The sequence below is a fragment of the Marmota flaviventris genome, chromosome 4, assembly GCF_047511675.1.
Source record: "Marmota flaviventris isolate mMarFla1 chromosome 4, mMarFla1.hap1, whole genome shotgun sequence".
NCBI lineage: Eukaryota > Metazoa > Chordata > Mammalia > Rodentia > Sciuridae > Marmota > Marmota flaviventris.
Window position 1 is genome coordinate 165,094,495 of NC_092501.1, and position 17,403 is coordinate 165,111,897.

General features: G+C 46.5%; 1 protein-coding gene across 1 annotated transcript; it reads left to right on the forward strand.

Annotated features, from left to right (window-relative positions):
• Window positions 1-4,462: 4,462 nt before the first annotated feature.
• Ing1 (inhibitor of growth family member 1) lies at window positions 4,463-9,510 on the forward strand. Its single transcript, XM_027938881.2, has 2 exons — window positions 4,463-4,678; window positions 8,545-9,510. Exons 1-2 carry the CDS (start codon window positions 4,543-4,545, stop codon window positions 9,246-9,248), a joined length of 840 nt encoding a protein of 279 aa, XP_027794682.1. The 5' UTR covers window positions 4,463-4,542; the 3' UTR covers window positions 9,249-9,510.
• The last annotated feature ends 7,893 nt before the right edge of the window (window positions 9,511-17,403 follow it).

Genomic DNA, 17,403 nt, shown 5'->3' on the forward strand with positions numbered 1-17,403 from the left:
TTTAAACACTGCACTAAATTCAGAAAAGAACTCGTTGAATGTTGCTGAATTATAGTCTGTTATGAAGTCCACTTAGGAGAGAGGAAGATTGGGCAGTAAAATACCAGATAGAGAAAGCTTTGATTCTAATCAGAGAAATGCCAGTTTAAAAAAAAGGACAAGAGCTGGGCCGGTAATCTGGGAGGTGGAGACAGGAAGATTGCAGGTTTGACGCCAGCCTCAGCGATTTAGAAAGCCCTAAGCAACTTAGTGAGATTCTATCTCAAAATAGAAGTTGAAAGGGGCTGGGAATGGAGCTCAGTGGTAACTCTGGGTTCAATCCCAAATTCCAAAACAAACAAACAAAAGCTGGGATGCATGAGAAATCCAAGAAAAGAGTTACAGTAGAAGTTTGGGGAAAAAAAGATTTAATAACACTGACATCCAAATCCTACACATGAATCTGGATAGCTGAAAGAAAAAAATTAATCTGGCTAGGTGGCATATTTGGATTGGCCTAAGAAAATCAAGACTTTTAAATTAACAATGATATCTTTTGTTTTCAGAAAATTAGTTTTGTAATGTATTCAGCTTTTGACTGGCACTAATTCTACTTTTTCTCACAACTTTTGGGAATCACCAAGCAATGATAAATAAAATCTAATATTTAATGATGAAAAAATATCGTTTTTTGCACAATGAATACTACAGTGACTTGGAAGATTTACTAGCACATATACCTAAAAAGAGAATCTGTTAATTTGAAGCCATCTCCTGCTTTAATCTAGGTCAGCATAAATTAAAATGGATTCCGAAATATTATTAATGCCATTTTTTTAGTCCTTAATGACAATAAAATATAGTTCTCAGGATTACATTTTAATTTTTTGGGAGTAGTGGGGGGTACCTGGTTTGAGCTCAGGGGCACTCACCCACTGAACCGAATCCCAGCCCTGTTTTGTATTTTATTTAAAAACAGTGAGTTGCTTAGCACCTGGCCTTTGCTGAGGCTGGCTTTGAACTCGCAATCCTCTTGCCTCAGCCTCTCAAGCTGCTGGGATTATGGAGGTGTGCCACCATACCCAGCTCCATTTTCTTTCAAGGCAAAATCATGAAAATCCAAAGTAGAGGAGATTATGGTGACATATCATTTAGGGACTTTCAAGTTTAAGATGGATTAGTTATTGATTTAAAAAAAAAAAAAAGATTTGAATTTGTAGATGGACAGCATGACTTTGTTATTTTTTTTTTTTTAATGTGGTGCTAAGAATCAAACCCAGTGCCTCACACATGCTAGGCAAGCACTCTGCCACTGAACTACAGCCCCAGCCCAGTATAGATATTTTAACCACCTCAAAACATGAACTGTACATTCATTTCTTCATAGGTTTGAATGCTTTTAGTTAAACTAGAAACATAATTTTGTTTATTTATTTATTTATTGTGATGGAGATCAAACCCAGGGCCTGGGATGGAACCAGAGCCTTGCACATGCTAGACAACTGCTCTAGCCTGACATGTAACTTTAGAAAAAAGTTTTAATGTGTAGTTTAGCAGTACACCACAAAGCAAAACTGAAACAGTCAGGATTCTTCAAAAATCGAGCACTGTTCCTTAGCGCCATATTTAAAATGCAAGATAAACGGTTATTTTATCTATTGGTATTCTAGGCATGTTCAGAAAACACTTTCTGACTTTTTACCCTAAGGGGAGGATTAATTGTTTTATGGAGGTCCAACTGCTTATTCACTACTTGTCTTCCAAGCACATAAAACAGTAGTTGGCACGTGGTGGAACTACTCAAATATTTCCAGTTGAATGAATAAGAAGCCTTTTGGTTTATGCATCTGTGAAGTTCATGAAGAAGAAGAAGAATTATTCAGATAGTATTGTGACTTTTTGAAAAATAAGCTAGTTCTAACTCCAGTTTATTTTTTTTTATCTTTGTTTTCTGATACTGGGGATTGAATCCAGAGGTGCTTGAGCTACATCCCCAGCCTTTTTTATTTTTTGAGACAGGGTCCTGCTAAATTACTGAGGCTAGCCTCTAAAATTTGCCATCTTACTGCCTGAGCCTCCCCAGCAGCTTGGATTACAGCCCTGCACCACTGAGCCTGGCCAGCTAGATTATTTTTGAATGGGATAAATTCTTGCTAACCTTTATTCTTGAGTCCAGATTAAAAACTGTTCATTCTCAGGCCAATGACTGCTAGGATTAAAAGAACCTAGACAGGTTCTCTTTTTTGCTATTGTGCTTTTAAGTTACTTACATGTTCTTTGCGAAAAAGGCATATTTAAAATTCAACCTTGCACCCCCTTCTACACTTTATTCACTTCATGTTTCTCTTCCCACAGGTCACAGTGTTTTGTGCTAATCAGTGGCCAATGAATCGTGTGGTCGAAATGAAACTTCGTTTCGTCCTTTAGCACCGCAGCAACGCTCCAATATGAACAATCCAATTCAAAATACAGCTCAATCCAGTCTCCTCTGCTGCCCTAATATCCACGTCACAAAATAACCTACGGGTCCAGGGAATGCGCACCCCAGCCGTAAACACTCTATTTACAAATACTGAATTAGATTAGTCCGAAATTGTGCTGGATTATACAGGAAACTAAAAAATTCCAACAGATATGTTTCACGTAACATTTCAAATCTTCAAATACCGGAAAGTGTGCCCGTTTAAACTGCAAGTGTCTGTCTGCGGCCGCGCGTCCAGATTTGCAGCAGGATAAATCCGGGACTCCAGCGGAACCCTACGCTGCTTACACGGAGACAGGGGAAGCCGGGGAGGCGCGGCTGGGGCTGGGTCTCCGCTCGGCACTCGGCCACAGGCCACCCTACGCGGGACCCTTCTGCCCAGCGCCGCTCCCAGTCAGGCAGAGCAGAAGCCAAGCGGAGGGGCCGGGACCCGACGGCACGCAACTCCAGTTGCAGCGATCGAAAGCCAGCCCAAGGGAACCACAGCAGAGCGCGGACAAAGGCGGGAGCGCCGCCGGGGCGTGGCCACGACCGAGAGGCGTGGCTTGTCCCGGAAAGGGCGGGGCGGACCATCCGGTCGTCTAGGCAACGGAGGGCTCAGAGCCGGGCTTTTCAGAAAGTCTTAAATCCTGGAGCCATGGTGGAAGGGAGGTTAAAGAGGGTTCGGGGCGTCAAAGGACACTAAAGTGCCGCCAGCGCCCCAGGTGTTGGCGGTCCTTCCAAAAAGTGGGGAATGGAGAGCGCTCGGAGGGCACCTAACGGGCCAGGAATCAGGGAAGCATCTTTTCCGCCGGCCCGCCCTCCGCAGAGGCTCGGTCCCAGGGAGCAGCTTTGCTCTCGGGCCCCTTTGTCTCCAAGCCGTTCCAAACTGAGCTCCAAGAGGTGACAAAGGGAAGGCAGTGGTGAACAGCGCAGCCGCGGGAGCCGCCAAGGCTGCTGGGAGTGGTGGTCCTGCCGCGCTACAGTACTCGGTCCCCCTCCCGCGCGGGCCTTGGCCGCTGCCGATGCTAGTGCGCTTGCGCCAGCACTTCCGCCCCTCCAGTGCCCACCCGCTCTGCCGGCCTCCAGACTTTAGTAGTAGGAGCCCAGGAGGAGCCCGAATTTGTCACGCCCCCTCTCCGTCTTGATTGGCCGCAGAGGTAAGGTCTGCAAGTGGATTGGCTCTCCGGGTTGCCAGTTCTTTTCCGGCTCATACTTATATTGCGCGGCGGGGCGGGGACGAGTAGAGTAAGGCTGGGAGAGGTAATGGTGGTTTGCTACTGTCGGAGTCTCTCAGGCGGCCGTCCCGCGGCCAGTCAGGTCCCGGGAAGGTCTTCAGCGGAGCAGGCCACCACCCCGCGTCTCCCGGCCGGCGTGCAACGCCTCCCAACAGCCTCGCCATCAATTGCCAAACTCCTAGTAAAGTTTGCGCCTCGCCCGTCGCCCCAGCCCGGCGGCCCTGTCGCTGTCCCTTCCGCGACCCTCGCCACAGCGAAAGTGACGGGAAAGGCCACGCCCCCTCTCAGGCCGGCATCGCGGCCCTCCGCCCCCCGGCCCGGGACGGTGAGGGGCGTGAATGCGGCGGGGGCGGGGCCGCCGCCAGGAGCGGGTGGGGGGGTGGGGCGCATGCGCGGTGCGCGCGGGGCTGAATGTTTCCCAAGTGTTTGAAACTGGTATTTGGGTTTTCCACGTTGGACAAGTGCGGCGCGGCGGGCTGCCGAGCGCGCCCTTCCCGCTGCCCGCCCCGCTCGGCTCCCCTCCCCGCCCGGCGGCGGTGGGCGGCGGCGGCCGCGGCGCTAGGCCCTCTCCCGGGTGTGTGCGCGCTCGTACGCGCGGCCCCCCGCGCCCGCCTGCCGCTTGGGAGGGGGCCTGCGCGGCCGGTGGGGCGTGAGCCCGGGAGCCTCCGCCACCGCGGCCCGCGCCCGCAGGCGCCGGGGTCCCCGCGACCCCGGCAGATGTAGCCGCTGGCCGGGCCGGGCCGGAGCGGCGGGGGGGCGCGGGAGAGGGAGAGCTTTGCATTTTGCAGTGCTGTTTTGAGGGGGGCGGGGGTTTGGAGGAAGCGGAAAGCCGCGCCGAGTCGCCGGGGACCTCCGGGGTGAACCATGTTGAGTCCTGCCAACGGGGAGCAGATCCACCTGGTGAACTATGTGGAGGATTACCTGGACTCTATCGAGTCTCTGCCTTTCGACCTGCAGAGGAACGTCTCGCTGATGCGGGAGATCGACGCGAAATACCAAGGTACGGCGGTGATGGATGGGCGGGGGCGGCCGCGTCCATCCCCGCGGTCCGGGCCGCCGCAGCCGGCTGGTCCTGCTGGACCCGGAGGGAGCGGCGGCCCCTGCGGCGGCCTCGTCGGGACAGGAACAAAAGGTCTGGGGCGCCTTTGATCCGCCAAGGTCCTTGTGTGCGGAGCCGGGACCCGGAGGGGGAAGGAGCGCGAGCGGCGCGCTGCAAGGCTGCGCGACCGAAGCGCTCTTTGTAGTGAAGTGATGAGGCGGGTGCTGCGGGGGAGGGGGCGCGGGGCTCCGCCGCGTCCTCGGGGAGGGGGCTCGGGCGGCGGCGCGAGTGAAGGGGTGTGCGAGCGCTTCGGCTGCGGGGCGCGGGCTTGGCGGCTGCAGGGACGGCTGCGGGCCGCGGTGCCCGCGGACCCTAGCGCCGCCCGGGCCCCTCGGCGCCGTACCCCACCCGGTCCTGCATCCGAGTGTTACATAAAGTACGGGGCAGGGCTCGATCGGGGTCGCGGCTGCCCCCGCCCAGCCCCCTCCGGCCCTTGGCGCTGGACATGGAGCGGGGCCGACCGGGAGGGGCGACACCGCCGGTGTAGTTTGCGGAGGATGAGGGCTTTTCTCGGGTGTGCAGTAGGAAGGGAAGGGAAGGGGAGGAGCGGAGGCGGGGAAGGCGCCCATCTGTGCTGCGCTCGGGGGGCGCTGGCCGACTTCTGGTTGGAGAGGAATGTGGCAGGTGAGGGGACCTGTGGGTCCTTTCCTGCAGACCCAGCCGCCCGGAGTGGCAGAGAGGTGGAGGCTTAGTGTCCGCCGGGAATTGTTCGCTGTTAGGGAAACTTTACCGCGAGGTCAGTCAAGGCACTGGGGGTTGTGTTTTGAACGTGGATCGTCTCTGCGAGTTTACTAATGTTTACAGGGCTGCGCAGCAGGGAAACGGAAGCGTTGGAGGGGGTGAAATGGAAGGCAAGCTTGCTTGCGAAACACACTAGAGAACCCTGCCCGGAAAGCGCCCCTGCGCGCTCTGCTCCGGACGTAGCTTCGCAGCGACTTTTATAGGAAGTTAATTAGCATATTGCGGAACGTTCCGCCTTAGCACCCTAGTGATTGGCCTTGGCGTCTCCGTGGAATGTCCTTATGAGTCTGTTGCATAGCAATTGGTGACCAGGCCGGATGAGGGCGGGCCTTGTGTAATGACTGGCATGGATCTGTTTCCGCTGTCTTTTTTCCTCTTTCAGAGAGGGGCGGGGCGGGAGGGCGGAGGTCGAGTTGATTTGAATGTCTTCGGGTCGCCCGGCCTACCGCCTCGAATTGGGTCCTGGCACTGAGGGGGCGGGCTGTACTCTTCGGCACTGCGCTTTGATTGGAGCGATCCTGGCCTCCGCTCTCCGGCCCCTCGATCCCCATAGGCGGTGGCAATCGGGGCGGGGCGCGCTTTCCTCTTCCCATTGGCGGGAGTCGGTCCGCCTGGACCCCTTTCCCTGGCTCCGCTGACGACTGAGCCCAGCTACTTCCGGGCACGGTGCAATGGCTGCCGCCGGCTCCTTGGCGCTGGGTCTGGCCGTCCGCCCAGTCCCTGTGGCTCGCGCCGCCTCTGCTGAGCCGAGGGTGCGGCGCGCGTGACCCAGAATCGCGAGTGAGCGAGGGGTGTGTTCCTGGGGATCCGGCTTTGAGGATGGTGCCCGAGACGCGACGAGCCTGCCCGACCCAGGGGTCTCAGGAACCTGAAACGAGAGGCAGCGACGGCGGGTTTGGGGTCTTAGGGCCGCGAGTTCTGGGATTCTGTCTGTGTCACCCAGGAAAGCTGTTGTCTATGCCTGATGGTAGAGCTTACCGCGCCGCCCTCCGCATAACGTGCGCGCCCTACACCGCCTAGCGCCACCCTGCCCTCCTGCCCTCCTGCATCTGTCCCTGCAGCGAGCCGGCCGTGGGTGTTGAGGTGTCGCCAGAGCCCCAGGACACTAAACCAAACCTTTCCTTTAAAACTTGTTGCAAGTCTAACTTCCTTGACAGCCTGTGCTTGGTAAGCTTCAGATGTAGATAAACCTATAGGGAGGGGTTAGTTATTATGGTATTAGGTGGTTTGAATTTTTTTCCAAATGCTAAGGGAAGTCCGTGCAACTTTTTATAAAATTTGCAGTTTTCATCATTGGACAGACCAAATTAAACTTGCTGCAATCTCAAGTAAGATTTAAGGTTTTTATAGTGCTGATACTTTGATGTGGGATATTTTTAGAAGATAGGGTCAGCAGCAGTCTGAAGCTGAGCTTTTGGGGTAGAAGAAGCAGTTTGCCCTGGCAGAATACCTCCGATTTAGCAGTGGTGTTAATAACATTGTTTATTGCTCTTTGTGACTTTGTTGATAAAGTACTTTGCTTAGAACATCTAAGAAATGCATGCCATTGTTTAGACAGCAGAATATTAAAAATAAATGGCATAAGCTCATTTTAATAGCTGATTAAATAAGTTGGATCAGTTGATTTGTTGAGTTAATTAAGGCTGTGAGGCTAGTCATTCCACCTTTTTGGTAGTAAGGTCTGTATGGTTCCTCTGGGAAATATCTTCAGAGTTTGGAATATAATCTTAACCATTCATTGTTCTTCTTGTTGGCTTAAGCTCGTGTGTTTACTCTAGTGACAGGTTTGTCTTTATTTTTTTTCTCTCTCTTGGTTCTGGAATCAAACCAAGGGGTATTCCATCATGGAATTACATCCCCAGCCCTTTTTATTTTGTAATGTGAGACAGGGTCTCACTAAATTGCCTATGTTGGACTCGAACTTACTATCCTCCTGCCTCAGTGTCTCTGAGTTACTGGGATTACAGGTGTGTGCCACCACTCCCAGCCAGGTTTATACCTTACAGCTAAAGAGATCCGAAAGCTCAGTGGGTGGTAATATTCCAGACATTCCCTCCAACTCCCTCCCCTTCTCATCCACTTCCTAATTGAAGAGTGTAGGGTAGTTTCTTTGTTTTAAAAGACCATAAGAAGATTTCAGGATTGAAATGTATACTATTTTTTTTTAAGTAACTGGGAATTTCTAGGTATTTTAATAGGTTTTTTGTAAGAATATATAGTTTTGCTTTAATTGGATTATTTAATAGCTTTTATTTCTTTAATTACATTTGCCAAAATACATTTTAAAATCACATGCATTGTCTTCAGATTATTTTTGATGTTTTTGAGTCTATTGACTTTTGTAGCTCTAAAAATGGAATTGCTATAAAAAATAAAATCTGCTATTTTTGTTTGAAAGCAACACTAAATTGTCTGTTTTATTGTGACCAAACCATTGTTATTTTCAGTAGTGCCCAATAACACCCTGGAAAGGCCATAAAGTAACAGGTGACTGAGGGCCTTGGTCATTAAGTAGTCTGATCCTGGGCTTTTTAACCCCAGGCATAACCATTGTCAAAATCTGTGTACGTTCTTTCACAGGGTATTTTAGACGTTGATACATTAGAATAAAAGCTGTTATTAGAGAAATATTTGAATACAAATGGTGGAATTATAAGATCTAATTATCAATTTAATAGGAAAAAAAATTTAGCCCCAACCACTTTTACCTAAATTGGAACTTCTCACTGATGCTTCTGAAGTGTGTCCAGACCCTTGGGGTATTTCGAGAGACAAATAAGAAGGTACTCAGCTAAACAGGAACTATGTTGATGTTTCACTTTGTTCAACAGTGAGAAAGTCTCTGGAAAGGCCTACAGGTGGTAAGATTTGTATATGAAAAGTTTGCCTTGGTCTTATCTATCCTTAGCAGTTACTTTTTTTATAGACTAAAGAGTTAAATAAAAGGCTTATTTAATCGAGTGGATTTCTTCACTAGTATTTATATTTATAGCTTGGATGTGTAATTTATATTATTTTGTTTATAGAAATCCTGAAGGAATTGGACGAATATTACGAGAAATTTAAACGAGAGACAGATGGTGCCCAGAAACGCCGAGTGTTACACTGCATCCAGAGAGCCCTGATTCGGAGCCAGGAACTGGGCGATGAGAAGATTCAGATTGTGAGTCAGATGGTGGAGCTGGTGGAGAACCGGACCAGACAAGTGGATAGTCATGTGGAACTCTTTGAAACACATCAGGAAATCAATGACACCACTGGCAACAGTGGCAAAGCTGGCCAAGATAAGTCAAAGAATGAGACAATCACGCAGGCAGAAAAGCCGAATAACAAACGTTCCCGGAGGCAGCGCAACAATGAGAATCGAGAAAATGCATCTAATAATCATGACCATGATGACATCACCTCAGGAACACCCAAGGAGAAGAAAGCAAAGACCTCGAAGAAGAAAAAACGCTCTAAGGCCAAAGCAGAGAGGGAAGCATCCCCTGCAGACCTTCCCATCGACCCAAATGAGCCCACGTACTGTCTGTGCAATCAGGTCTCCTATGGAGAAATGATAGGTTGTGACAATGACGAGTGCCCCATCGAATGGTTCCACTTCTCATGCGTGGGACTCAATCATAAACCAAAGGGCAAGTGGTACTGTCCCAAGTGTCGGGGGGAAAATGAGAAAACAATGGACAAAGCATTGGAGAAGTCCAAAAAAGAGAGAGCCTATAACAGGTAGTTTGTGGACATTCACTAGTAGTGGGGAAAACAGAACCAGCTAGTGTATTTATTACATTGCCACCTGTGCTGAGGTGTGAGGATTGTCAAATGTGTATTTTCAAGGAATGTTGGAGAAGGCACCGTTCCCTTCACAGGGATGGCAGTGACTCTCTCCACCTTTTGTTCTCACTGGTATATGTGTGTAAGAAGACAGTGGTCTGTGGATCAGCATTTTAGGAACTACAAATATAGGTTTCAATTAAACACTTATGTGAGTCTCAGACTGACTTTTTTTTTTTCTTCTGTGTGTGGGGGGATGACTTGGAAGCAACCTAATACATTGTGATAAGAAAAGATTTACCTATTTTATTTTAATAAAAAATAATGTTACACATTATGAACATTTTTTTAATTAGCTGGGTTGCTAAAGTACAGCCTACAGCACATTTGTTTCTTGTACCATAATGTACATCCATATAACAATTCAATAACCAAGGTTCAAAGTTGGAAGATTATTTTTAAGAAGGTACATGATCAGTGGAAAAGTGCCCAACAAGCCCCAGACCTTGGGTTTATCCCCAGCTCTGCAAAAACAGGTAAAGGGTTAAATTTTACGTGGCAAATATTTTATATACTGGCCTGTTCCCAAAATGGCCATTTTTAAATGATTGGGTTCATTTTTATTATGAACCCAAAAGAAGTGGTCTAGTGATAGAATTTAAATCACGCTTTTGCTATCATAGATCATAGTGTGGTCATCTTTAACTTATGTCAAGTGTATAAATGTACATTTCCCAGAGATCTTGCTCTCGCTGTATTATAATTGGAAGCACAGCCTGATGTTGTTGTGAAACCAAGGTATGCTTCCTGTTGTGTGTGTGAGTTGTACAGGTGTGATGTCAAGAATAAATGAAACTTGGCCAGTTTGTTTCTCTAGCAGTATATTTAATTTTAGCCTAAGTACTTTTTAAATTTTGTCTTAAAAATTTATACACCAGCAGTTTAGACAAAGCCTTAAGCAAATTGTGTATTAACTGTTCTCAATATTGAAGTAGAAGTTACCTAATTGCCAGCAGATAAATTCATGTCAAAGAAGAATATATATTTAGACAGAGGTCAGGAAATTGCACCCATCAAATCCAGCCCACCACCTGTTTTTATATGACCTGTGAACTACAAATGGTCTTTATGTTTTTAAATGGTTAAAAAAGATATTTCATGAATACATGAAAATTATATGAAATTTGAATTTTAGTGTCTATAAATAAAGTTTCACTGGAACACAGCCATGCTCATTTCCTGATGTATTGTCTGTGGCTGCTTTTGTAAAATGGTAGTCGGGTGGTGGTAATCAAGACTGCACGGGCAGAAAAGCTGAAGTTATTTATTTTCTGGCCTTTTGCAGAACGTTTGCTGACCGCTGACTTAGACTAGCCTCTGGTATTTTGATCTGTCCTTTCATGACCCCCTGGGTGATAATCATTCCTTAGTGATAATGTGGTTCTCTTTAGCTTGGAACATGGGAATTCAGTTCTTTCTGCAGCCTGCTGTACAGTGTCCATGGAGCCATTGCATAGGTGAACTGAGCATCATCTCTGTGAAGTTGGTGACAGCTGTGTCTACGTTATGTAAAACAGTAAGTGTTTTTCTGATGGTTTACTTTTCTTGGTGGTACTGGGTATTAAATCCATGGGTGCTGTACCACTGAGCTATATCTCCAGCCCTTTGTTTCGTTATTTTGAGACAGGGTTTCGCCAAGTTGCCCAGGATGGCCTCAAATTTGCCATCCTCCTGCATTAGCCTCCTGAGTTGCTAGGACTGCATGTATGCATATGCTGCTGGGCCTGACTCTAACCGTTTACTTCTGATAAACAGTTATTGAGAACTTTACTCATGCCAGACTTCTATTCAAGGAATTTCCACTATGGAGGGTTAATAGTGAAGTAAGAATTATAGTTGATCATATGTTAAAATTTCAACTTTTTGCATGTTAATAGTTAAAGCCCAAATACTTCGCTGTTAACTTTCTAGTCATTTTAGAATCTTGGGTATTTAAATTTGAGATTTATCTAGAAAAATAATGAACAAGAGTTTACTATATGAAAATAAGTTAGGTAATTAAAATAGTTAATGAAAATCATGGCAATAAAAATAAAGAATCTTTGCTTGTGTAAAATTCTGTGATAGTTTTTTCACTTCCATTTGGAGCCAATAATGAAAATTAAATTATAGGAGTGAAGATTCAGTGGAAAGCAGTTGCTGATGTTGGAACTCTTTATATTTTTTCAGTTTTGGTAATGGGGAGAGATGGCACTTGGGCCACACCTTGCTGTATAGGTATCTCTTTGGTCTTTTGGGTGTTTGCTCTGGAAAAATGGCTTATGTGTTGGTCTACAATTTTTTTACTTTTAAAATACTTTCTTCACACAGGATGTTTCTGAGAAATGAGTGTGAGTCATTCAGTTTTGGAAAAGTTTCCCTAGCTTTAATGAGGTTTCTAATAAGGACACAGGCATTTTTCCTTTAAAAAAAAAAAAAATAGTACATTATGGAGTGAAATTTTGAGGGAATTGGCAGTCTTAAATTATATGTTGATTCCAGTTGGATGGTAGAGTACTCGAGTACAGGTAAGTACTTGGAACAGTCAAGATTTAGGGTTGAGATCATATTTATATGCAGTTGGGTTCCTCCCAACCCCAGTGGGTACCAAGGAGGGTCTGAGTTTCTTTAGACAGTTGCTTCTATGTAAATATTCAGTATTTATTTATTGCATAAAAACCAAGTTAGCAGTTCAAATAAAGGGTCTAAAATGTTCTCATTGTGGTGCAATACATTTATATTTTAGACTGGATAAAGTGAACCTGATATAGTTCAGTTAAGTGAGAGGGGGAGGGGGCTGGGGTTGGGGCTCTTCCAGGGGCTGAGAAGAGATGCTGCCTCCTGACACACAGTGGCCTACCATAGGGACATACCTTCTGGGGACTTGGACCTTTGCCAGTGGCCCTTTCCAGTGTGATTAGAGCTATGTGAGTTGTCTAAGTACCAGAGACCTTCAGTGTTTGCCAGCACTCAGGTAGCAAAGCATTTATCAAAGTAAAAGACCATTGCTGTGTTCTGTTTTCAGAGGAGATACTTGGTTGAAATATCCCTGTGTTGCTTATGTTCACTTTGTGTTCCAGACAGAATGATTAAAATTTGTCTCTGCAAGTTTAAATGCCACACTGGGTCACCTGCTATATAGTAACCTGTGACTCTCTGGAATTGCCAGCATGTGTGGAGGGTTTAGTGGATCTTGTCTGAGTCCCTTTGTTAGCTTGTCTATTCCTCTTTTTTTTTTTTTTAAAGAGGGATTGAGAGAGAGGGAGAGAATTTTAATATTTATTTATTTATTTTTTTTAGTTTTCTGCAGACACAACATCTTTGTTTGTACGTGGTGCTGAGGATCAAACCCGGGCCACACGCATGCCAGGCAAGTGCACTACTGCCTGAGCCACATCCCCAGCCCCTTGTCCATTCCTCTTTAAATCTTGGAATTCAAGAGATTTTAGGCAGATTGGGAATTGCTTCTGGATTTTTTTCACCTGGAAAAAATGCTCACTTGTACCTCCTTTTCCTGAGGTACCATGTTTGCCTGTCACCATTGTTCTGAATTTGTCATGTTGCTAAATCAAAATGGCCTCCTGAGGTTTTCCACTAGGGGCCTTGCTTCAGAATATTTACCCAGTGTTTAGCTCATAAACACACTAGTGTGCTGAGCCCTCACAGACTTCCTTCCCTCACCTCTGACACACACTCCATAGTGCTTGATTTTGTTCAGAAAGATGGGGTTGGTGTCTTCAGTTTAAAATCCAGTTCACAAAAAAGTCACTGCAGATTGAGTAACGGGTTAGATCTTAATCTACAGTGTTCGGTGCTTGTTGAAGTAGGACATCTGTCAACAAGCAAGTGCTTGCCCAGTGCACTAGCTTTAAAGGCAGCCTTCCTCATGGGTGCTGATAGCCCCACTTGTCACTGCAGGCTAGACATTGTGCTAGGTACCTTGTCCCTCTGTTCCTTCATATTTTGTGGTGCTAAGGTTCAAACCCAGAGCCTATGTGTGAGGCAAGTCACCATCATTGAGCTACACCCCCAGCCCATGTATACATTTTTTGTTGTTGTTGTTGTTGTTTTGGTACCGGAGATTGAACTCAGAGGCACTTGACCACTGAGCCACATCCCCAGCCCTATTTTGTATTTTATTTAGAGACAGGGTCTCATTGAGTTGCTTAGTGCCTCAGCCCCCCCGGCTGCTGGGATTACAGGTGTGCACCACCGCTCTTGGCTCCTGTATACTTTATGTTAATTTTCGGGGAGGGCTGGGGATGTGGCTCAAGCGGTAGCGCGCTCGCCTGGCATACGTGCGGTCCGGGTTCGATTCTCAGCACCACATACAAACAAAGATGTTGTGTCTGCTGAAAAACTAAAAAATAAATATTTAAAAAAAAAAATTCTCTCTCTATCTTTAAAAAAAAAAAAAAAAATTGTGGGGGGAGGTATCAGGATTTCACCAAGTTGCCCAGGCTGGCCTTGAACCTGCTGTCCTTCTGCCTTAGCTTCCCTAGTAGCTGGGACTACAGGCAGGAGTTCCTGTGCTTGGCTTTTTTTGTTCCTGTTTATATGTTAAATTTATACAGTAACCTGCCACAAAGATGCTGCTGTTCCTGGTGAGCACGTTGAGTCTCTCATGCTGAAACTGATTGGCACAGGCTGCATATGCCCTGTGTCTGCCAGGAATACCCACTAGTGTCCAGGATCTGCTCACTCACATTAACTGATATTGTGAGCTGTGTGGAGCTGGCCAAGTGTCTCACAATGACCACCAGCTCTGCCCTTCACCCAGCCCTATGATGAAGAGAATTTCATTAACTTGTGACTGAGAAAATTGAAGACCAGAGAAGAAATGTGAATGGTCTCAGGAGTAGGGCTGCAATAGGACCCAGGACAGTGAGAGCTCAAGGTCTGCATTGCCTGGTGCTCTTGCCTGAATAAAAGGATCTCTGGGAACACAAATGCCTGTACTACCAGCCTGTCCTTAAGCATGGGTTTTTCTTGAGGGAGGCCAGGTAGGACACTTGCAGCAAGTTTTTTGTCTTGCCCTGTGGTGGGCTTCAGGACTAGTTTACAGGAGGCTTGAAGCAGTTTGCCAGGACAGCTGCTGTCCTCTGGTCAGTGTGAGACTTAATGTCTTCAGGTTTGTGTCAGAACCAGTTCCTCTCCTGCAGTCTAGCCCAGTGTCCTTGTCAGCAGAAGGAGCCTCTATGCTGTGCGCCCCTCCTCCGAAGGGAAAGGTCACTAATGAGGACGGCTTGCGCAAAGGCCAGAATGCCACACAAGCCACGGTGACTTTTTTTTTTTTTTTTTTTTTTTGGTCAGCTGGGTTTATTCTAAAAAACAAGCTGACCCTTGGTCCATGTGCAGAGTGGTTACTCCCTGTCCCTACTGAGCACAAGAGAGCCATCCACAGCTGCTCTTCTGTAGATGATGCCGTTTTCCTTTGTTCAAAACAGAAGTCAGGAGAGAAACAATTTTTATTTTTGACATCTGTCAAAGCCCATGAAACTTCTTGTAGCCTCCTCTTGGTTGAACCAGTGGGTAGGCAGGGAACCTGGTTCCGTCTCTTCACTGGGTCAGTGAGGAAACAGGCCCAGAACAATGAGGGCTGGTGGTGCTGGACAAGAGCAGCATTGATTGACTGGCCAGCACCCTTCCCTGGGACAGCTCTTCCCAGGGGGACTCCTGGTCGCATTTACACAGGCATCAGGCACTGCAGCTCCACAAGATAAACCAGAGGCCCTTAATAAATGTATGTGGAATAAAAAAATGAACTCAAGAATTAATGTTTAAAAATGAGGCATTTTCTTCTCTAACTTTGAAATCAGTTCTAGAAGCACCCCAAAGGGAAATTTCAAACTGATTTGTGGAAAGAGAATACTTTTACTATGAAAGTATAAACCTCTGTTAGAAATACAATATTTCTGAAGTTATTTGAGACATTGTATTTAGATTTTGTTCACCTAATTTAATGTAATTTTTTTTAAGTTGTAGATGGATACAATGTATTTATTTTTAAGTGGTGCTGAGGATCGAACCTAGTGCCTCAGGCGTGCAAGGCAAGCTCTCTACCACTGAGCCACAGCCCCGGTCCCCAATTTAATGTTTTTGTCATAAGATTTTGTAAAAACATGTAAATGGTTGTTCACAGGGACTGCTAATGATCTACCCGTTTAAAAAGGTGCTTAGATAGTTTGCTGTCTCCCAGATTCATTTATCTCACATGAGAAATTTCTTGATTAATACTTAAGTCTTAATACTTAAGATTTAAGTGTCTTTTGATTGGCATGAACAGTAATTGACTCTGACTAGGTCTGAAGCAAAGACAGGAAAAAGAAAAGTCTCAGGGAGACTTCTCTGCACCAGAGCTTTGTTGAGAACCGGTTTGGGCTCCGTGGGGACAGGTGTTGGAGGGATCCTGATGGCCCAGAGGCAGATGGTGTGCTAGACTCAGCAGCTGGATCTGTCTTGGCCAGTCAAGCACTACATTTGGAGTAAGCCTCTTCATCTCAAAGATCCTTGCCCTGATAGACCCGTGCTTCAGATGAACAGTCCACACCGCCGCCAGGGCAACCAGGTTGCATGTGGCTTCATTCCTTCCCCATTACTTGGATGTGCTCAGGGAATAGGAATTACTGTTTTGTATCTAAGGTGAATAAAAATTAGGCAGAAGAGGATAATTTTTAGTATTCCTTACTGAAAACCAAAATATCTTGACATTCAAAAAAATCTCATTCTTTGCATCACCGGTGTGCTGCAGAGGCGTGGACAATTAGAAGTGGACTGATGGCGAAGTGCCTTCTGACACAGATCTTTGGTTAAGCATCAGTTCCTTGAATGTGGAAAGACACAGCAGGGAGCCCCCTGGCGTTCTTCACAACCCATCCTTCAGTGTGAAGGCTAGTGAGGAGCATCTCGCTGTGTAAATGTTGGAATCTCAGTTTATGCAACTGAGAAGGTTAATTCTTCAGTAAACCAAGTCGAATATTTCAGAATAAGAAGGTGAGTCAGTGAGAACCCAGTCAACAGAAATGAAAGTGGATTGAGCTGACAGGGGAGGAGGAAGAGGAGGATGTGTGAGGTAATTGTGAAGTGTTTGTGGGCTTTACTGCACATTATTCTAGATTTCAAAAATGGCCTAGAAAGTACAATGTTAAAGACGCGCTCTTCTCCAGCAAGGAGGTCCACGGAACAGGGTAGGGTGTGGCTGCGGAGTCACCGATCAGGACTCTGGGGACCAAGCAGGAAGTAGGTCTGATTTTACTGCGCAGTTACCATGTATGCATCCTCAGGCGGCAGCTAAGCAGGTTACAGGCAGCCACCAATGCAATTTCTGCTAACTGTCCTTGTAGTGACCAATCGAGGACTGGGCCGTGGAGCAGGCACAGGGACTGCAACACGTGGCCTCGGGCCCAGGGCTGTGCTACGGGGTAAACAGCCTGTCGCTCAGTGCCTAGCAGGAGGGGGTGGCCTGCCACTCAGACGCCCTTAATGTAAGCCACGCAAGCCCCGTATGCAGTACTCCCTGCACTTGTCCCCACAGTGCTTTGCTCTAAATTATCAAGCTCTGACAAGACATTGGTGTGATGCAAATCTTAGATGAGGTTGCAGTTCCTGCTATTGAATTTGTAGTGAAACCTAAGTTTTGAAAAATATGACAACTTAATAGACTAGCAAATTTAATAATAGCAAAAACTCAAAGTGGCAGGGATGCTGTATTCTGTTACTATCATGAGGAAGCATGGTGAGATTTGCTTATTTCATTTCCTCTTACACACCTGTAATTACTCTGTAGTGTGACTTTCATGATAATTTTGCATTTTTTGATGTCCGGCATCTGAAAGAAGGTAATGAGTGATGTTTCCGAATTTATTGGTGATGTTATCACACTGGAGCATTCGTTTTTACATGAACACAAATCTCGCAAGGTCATTATGTTTCCTCTTCAACAGGGGGCAGCTTAGAATCTTCACAGCTGAGGGCTTAAGGCCAGCATTCTTTAAGTACAGAGAAAGTTCTAGAAATAAAGATGAATAGTAATGTCAGCAGATAACATTAAAGTAGTGGGTGTGCTCAGAGGACTT